We start from the raw sequence: 6,964 nt of genomic DNA on the forward strand, positions 1-6,964 counted from the left end.
AGCATCCTGTTAACACAGTCCCCAATAATATACAATATATAGTCCCTTTGCAACATTCACCATCAGAACAAATTTCTGCTTTCTATCTGATCCATAACACTAACGATATTTAGGACCAGTTTTCACAGGAAATTTGTTTGAAAGCTTTGCTACTCAGCTTCAGCTCCAAAATGATTATTTAGCATTTTAGAAAACAGCCTGTACAGTCCCTGATAGCATACTTCTCCGGGAGGACAGCATTACAGGGAAATATAATAGATGACCTCTCCTTCGGGAACAGGCTCATAGTTGTCTCTGGTTAGAAACCTATTTTAGAAGCCACAAATGCATATGAAGAGAGCTACACAGCTAAAGAAAGGTTGTTAATCACCTTGAATGCTAACAGCTGTGAAGTTATCTTCTAGGATTTATGTGACTAAAACATCCTACTCAGTTAAGAATGGCCTCTTCTCCCTGTTTTTGCAGAAGTCATCACGTATATTGTGCTACTATCCTTTCAATAAATTTATGTTTAAAAATGGGGAGTGAGCAGCACCTAGCACTTGGGTCTTGGACAATGCACCCTGTTATCTTCTGTTTTCTGGAAAAATAACCTCTGCATTTCGTTACAGCCTGGTAAATGGGCATTTTCATCTCCCAGTCCTCTAGGTTTGTCCTCTAAGTCCTCTAAGCTATACACTTCAGCAGCTCTGTACACTGGTAGTCCAGGCATTCAGAGAAATTGCCCACTGCCTGCATTACAATCACTTAAAAAAAAAAAAAAAGCTGCACTGTATTCTTTATCCTACATAAGGCTGATTGAAGGTAAAAAAAGTTTGAAGTTAGTTATCTGAACCTGAAAGAAAATCCTAATTGTAAACTGAATGCTTTTGGAAAAATATCAAACTGTGTGCAGAAGGCACTCTGTGGAAGGGTGGTAGAAGTTTAGGTATTTCAAACACTTGAGGTCTTGGCAGCTTGAACTAAAAAATATTTACATTGTGTAAAACTTTTTCTGATGCCTTTTATTCATGTGTCTGTAGCTTGTGGTTCAATCCATAAAAGCTTTTCTATTTTCCCAACCCAATAAAATTTTAAAATGTTCATGTGGACAGAAGAGCAGGCCCAAGAAGAGGACGTTCATAGAGACATAACTTCTATTCCTTGTTATTAGCTGTCTCTGAAACACATGGAAAAAATAATTTAGCAATTAATTGAAGGTACAACATGATATTCACAAAAATCTCACAGGAATTCAAAGTGAAAGTTCCCTGGAAGCATTACAGGATGAAGGGGGTATCTATTCTTCTCCCAGATCTGTAAGAATATTCTGTGTAGACCTGACATGACCACTAGCAGCCACTGGCTCTGCTTCCTCTTGCCCCATCCTGTTCATACAATCTTCCTCTCACAGACATTAACATCACCCCCGTGTTACGCTGCAACAGTCTTATGCTCTCCCCACCCTGCTGCCTTTTCTCTTAACTTTTGAAATCACTTTCAGTCATAGCTGACATAGAGGCAGGCATCTCATGGACATTAAATCTTAAATAAGGACAAGAGGCAAAAGGCATAAATTCAAATAACAGAGTATTACATTTAAATGTAAGAAAATAATTTTTTTTTTATGTAACGACAATTGACTGATGAGAATAGGCTGCCCACAATTTATGGAATCTCCATCCTTGGGGATTCAAATCCCAACAGGACAACCTGTTCCAACTGACCCTGCTTGGAGCAGGACTAGACAAGCTTCAGAGGCACCTTTCTACCTCAGCCATTCCATGATAAAGTATGGTTGGGGAACCAGCCCCTGAAACTACCAGTCAAGGTGGGAAATTTGCATGGGAGTGAAGGTGAGTGACAGACATCCAACTGCAGTGACTGACTGTGACAAAGACAGTTAATTTGCATGAAGACTGCTAATATAGCATGAAAAATAACCAACTACCTTTAATGGTTTTGAATTTTTTGAATTCAACACACTTAGCATGTCACTGAGCATTCCCTTGCCAAGAGATGGATTCCAGCTACCTTTAGAGCAGTATTTTTTTGCACTAGGAAAAGCTCATATCCTCTTAGTCGTACCCTCTCAGAGGCAAGGCTCTGTATGTTTTTGATGTCTCTCAAAGTAAGAATTTTTTCTTTCCCTCAAGCCATTCTGTTTCCCTGCCCAGAATCTTGTTTTAGTTCTTCAATATCCTTTCAAGATGAAAGAATTGCTCCCTTACACAACAGCATCCCAGGTTTAAATGGTCACTATTCCATTCTTAACATTGTTTTCTCTTCTCGCCCGCAGCCATTCTCCGAGCTGTGCATTGCTGCACTCCCATCATCTGAAATGCATTACAGACACAGAAGCAGGGCTGCTTTTTCTGCTTCCCTACAAAACTGTTGAGGAGAATATTGTCAAAGCAGAAAAATGCAGAAAGTATTTCAATCAAGCTGTAATCATCACATGATGTAATTTCTGGATTCTGGAAGTATTCAAAGCCAGGTTGGATGGCACCCTGAGCAACCTGATCTAATGGCAGGAGAGCTGGAACTGGATGATCTTTAAGGTCCCTTGCAATCCAAGCCTTTTTATGATTCTCTTACTCTTCAGGAGCAGGAAGCTGATTTTAAGCTGTTCTTTGATTCTCCCAGATTCAAATGCTTTGCTGAACTCAGCACAGACAGATAATTCTTTGCAAAAGCATATGAGCAAGACATTGAAAACAAGTTGATTGAATAGAATTGTTTTGACTTCATAAGCAAAGCTATACGGCATAAATGGCCTTGACCAAACTGCTAGACCATCACGATATCGGTCTTCCAGGCTGCAGAGCTTGTGCTGAAAAACATTTTCCTTAGTCTTGTAGCACAAGTGGCACAAGCTGGTTTGCTGCTGGGAGCTCAAAGCTGGCATATACTAGCATATACTGGTGTCTGCCAGCATTGGGAAGGAACCAAAGACTTCTCATCCCAGTTGCAAGATGTTCATTTGGAAGTCACGAAAGGCACTGGTGTAAGGTATCTACTACCCTTTCTGCTATCCTCAAATACAGAAATACTCACTATCCCAGAGAGATTTTGAGCATAGCTACATAGGCTGGTGGTTAGGAGGGAGGGGAGAGAGGAAAGGTGGTTTCAGTCATGCAATAATGTTCAACGGGGGAAGAGAGGAGGTGCCTGTGTTGCCTGCTCATCCTTTTCCACGTTCCAGCAATACCATGGGGTAATCTGTGGTGGTGGAATCACCATCCCTGAAAGTGTTTAAAAAACACGTGGATGTGGAACTTAGGGACATGGTTTACTGGTGGACCTGGCAGTGCTGGGCCAACAGCTAGACTCAATCTTAGAAGTATTTTCCAACTTAAATAATTCTATTATTCCACTTCTGTCTTCTGAGGCACATAATCACCTTATGTGATGTACTTGAGTGTGGGATTCTTAGTGACTGTGGAGGAAGAAAAAGAAATAACTTTTGCAGAAAGACACTGTTAACAGAATTGTGACCATAATTTCAAAGTCTGCCAGAGGGATAATCCCATTCCCTCGAATTTTTCTTTTCACTGGTGTGACCAGTTTTCAAAGGCACTTTATTTGACCTCTGACTTTTCCTTCCCACCATGTGACTGCATTTGCTGTGCAATGTGTTTTCCCCGCAGCACCACACTGCTGATTCCAGCTGATATGAAGAACAAGAGGATCTAAAATGACTGGCACAGAATGGAAATCACAAAGTAACTTTAAGGCTTACCTTAGAAGAAGCCTGCAAATAATGATTGAGCCAGAGTCATGATTTTAACACAGGTTTTTATTTTCCAAGACTGCATGTCACAGTCTAGCATTCTCTCCAAAGCTGGATAATTTATCTCTGGTAAGGTTCATATATTGTGTAAGGACAACCCATGTAAAAAGCATGACTTCCAATTGATTGCTTCCAAAAAATGTCTCTTAAGGTAAACCAAAGTATTTTTGATGCTGTCATGTTAAAATGCAGAAAGCAGCTGCCTGCCAGTAGGGGAATGACAAGAAGTGCTCATTAAGGACAGCACAGTCTTTTCTGTCTCCTAAACAATAACCCATGTGGTCTTTCCCTCCTCTGTCAACGTACCCATCTCTGTCGCTGCTGCACTATCCACAGCTTCTCCTGTTTCTTCTTTTGTTTCAGGCCCTCCACTTACTGTCTCACTGAGCAGCTCAGTTTCCACCTGTTCTCCCGTCTCACCTGGGAATGGTAACCATGGAGATCAAATTAGCATCCACTGAGAAAAGCACCAAGTGCCCCATCTCCCTTCTGTAAATCTGATTTTGCTTTGTCAGCTCTCCAATGCCCCTTACCAAGGTACACCCTGATTGAATTCATAGGGAACAAACAGGATGATCCCATCCAGCTACATGCATGCCTCATGCCCAGGAAGTTCTCCTTATGCTTTCACAAAATCCCCTTGATGCTATATCAAAAAGACATCATGAGTACTATTTCTGTTCAAATTATTTTTCCTTGATTTTATTTTGTAAATGTGCAGTTTTATTTGCAATTCGAATAAAACAGAAATAGAAAGCACAGTAGCATGCCAGCCTGGCTGAATATGTGTTTTCCCTGCTAAGTTGCTGCCTCATTCATTTCCTCACACAGCTATGGAAGCATAAAGGAAAATTAAACAAATGCTAAGTATCCTATGCACCATAGCATAAAAATGTAAAGACTCTTCATCATATGCCTCATGGAAAGAGAATGCACACAAGTTAAGATATTACTTCTAGCTTGGAAGTAATAGGAGCAAAACTCTTTTTCCCAAAAGTCTTGTTCACTAGCCCTGCACACGTCGTTTGGTGCTCAAAGCCCCACAACTCACCTTCAGCCAAACAGTCAACTGTAAACGTGTTTGCACAGACAGGAGGTGGCAGAGCAATGTTCAGTGTGTGCTGCTCTGCCTTCAGCATTCTGCCCTGAGGCTTAGAATGGTGATTAATGAGTTTGCAAGTAGGCAAGATTGTGTTTAACAGGTGAGCATCCTGTCATTTACTGCTTACATAAAATGAGGCTTTATGCTGAAGGATAGATGCCCATTTTATGTAGGGGAAACTTCAAAATTCTTTTGTGAAGAGACACAGGAGAGGACAAAGCAAGCCAACCACCTTGCCCAGCTACTGGAATGCAAAGAGTGAGATTTATACAGCCAGTTCAGAGACATGCAGAGAAAAGCCACAGGATTAGTGGTAGGTAGTGTATGTAACTGGGTCTGGACTTCCCACAGACCAGTCCTTCTCCTGCATCTTGCATTCCTTCAAGACAAATGTGGCGTAAGGAAGGCTGCTGATACCATATTTCCCTGCAGAGAAATATTCCTCCTTGTGCTTCACTTGCTTGTTCCCTGAAAAAAAGCTCCCCCAGGACGTATCTGATTCCATACCAAGCTACTATGTACAATTCAGGAGAAATTTGACTCCTCCTGTGAAGTGTTCACCTTTTGCATGTGCAGTCCATGTCCTCTGGGCAATAAGCCAAAGATGAGCATAGCCTACAATTTTCGGGAGCAAGCACATCTCCCACTAAAGGTCCCTCACTGCGCATGGAAATATCTGCCATCTCAAACACCATTAATTCCTCATGCAGCCTTCCTCCACTGCTAGTCATCTCCAGACTTTTTTTGAAAGCCCAGCCCAATGTCCCTCTGCTACTACTTCTATTTAGCTCGTCTAGTAGCAAAGGCTCTAGGACTGGATATGCCAGGCATACATCAAAGAGATTTTTTTCTTATACATCCAGGAAGCCTCCAAGTTTACGTGCCCAGGGAGAGTTACTTTATAACTCATACCTGTGACTAAGTAATAGAGTCTTTGGGTTCTGCAAATATTAAGGGATTGTGTCTGAGCTATACAGAGACACAATGTTTTAAATGAGGGGCATGGTGGGGCACTTTACCTGCTAAGAACAAAAAGGACACGAAATGAAGTAGCAGAGATAATGACTGGAAATGCTGATTAAATTTATTACAGCTTGGGCTTGTAAATCTGAGGATTCCTCAGCCACATTCTTCTATGCTGCACACAGTACAGACTCCCAGGACCAAATTCTGACTCCAGAAGCTCTTGCGAGGCTCTTAGTAAATTCCTAAGTACCCACATAGAAGTCTCTGGAGGCAAAATTTGATCTCCTGAATTTATGAAAGCACAAATATTACCCTCAATGAGGTGGTCCTCTTCAGTAATATGTACTTTATCGATGACTTCCACTACAGAGCTGTCACTGCTCTCTACCAGCCCACTGTCCTCAGCTGGTCCTGGTGATGGTGCCCCAACATCATCTGGTGCTGCAGGGGAAGGCTCATTGCTCTCCTCTCTCCACACAGAAGGCAGCTCAGAGCTCTCCTCTGCTCCTGCAGGCTCAGGCTCGGTGCCCTCTGGCTCCTCCCTTTTACTGACTGAATCGGTCTTCTCCTCAACATCCAGAATCATGGCTGCAGGCTCCTCTCCTGGCAGATGCTCCCCCAGGTTTGTCTCCTCAGAGACAAGGCTCACATCCTCTGCTGGGTCCAGCTGTGTTTGGTCAGCTATGGTTTTATGATCGTCTGCAACCAAGGTGTTTGCACCTGATGATGCTTTTAGTTGCAGAGGGGCAAAGAAAAAAAAAAGAGAATTGATGAGTGGTAAGCTGAATGAAAACTAAACTCACAATGCACCACAAGAGCACTACCTGTCAAAGAGCTCCCTCCTGGCTAGGAACAATACCGTCTCACAGGTGTGCTGCACATATCCACAAACATCCCATAGAGGATGGTGCTGCTCTTACACGAAAAGGAAGTTTTCCTTTGAAGCATAAGATGTATTTTTTATAAAGAGAGCTGATCAGTTTACATTTTGCCTTATGAATCTGAAGTATGCAGGTGGTTTGCAGGTGATGGGACACTATGCAAGGAAGCACCTTATCCTGCCCCAAACCAAACACAGGATCAATGTGATGAGTGTGAGGGAGCTGCTGGTCTGGACTGCACAC

General features: G+C 42.2%; 1 protein-coding gene across 1 annotated transcript; it reads right to left on the bottom strand.

The window, feature by feature from the left end:
• Nucleotides 1-1,005: 1,005 nt before the first annotated feature.
• Nucleotides 1,006-6,564, bottom strand: ERICH5 (glutamate rich 5). The gene is made up of 3 exons (XM_027900441.1): nt 6,153-6,564; nt 4,079-4,192; nt 1,006-1,159 (listed from the first exon to the last, which is right to left on the bottom strand). Exons 1-3 carry the CDS (start codon nt 6,424-6,426, stop codon nt 1,137-1,139), a joined length of 411 nt encoding a protein of 136 aa, XP_027756242.1. The 5' UTR covers nt 6,427-6,564; the 3' UTR covers nt 1,006-1,136.
• Nucleotides 6,565-6,964: the final 400 nt, after the last annotated feature.

Source organism: Empidonax traillii, unplaced genomic scaffold (assembly GCF_003031625.1).
Source record: "Empidonax traillii isolate 1590-97213 ecotype Southwest subspecies unplaced genomic scaffold, ASM303162v1 scaffold729:size315501, whole genome shotgun sequence".
Taxonomy (NCBI): Eukaryota; Metazoa; Chordata; class Aves; order Passeriformes; family Tyrannidae; genus Empidonax; species Empidonax traillii.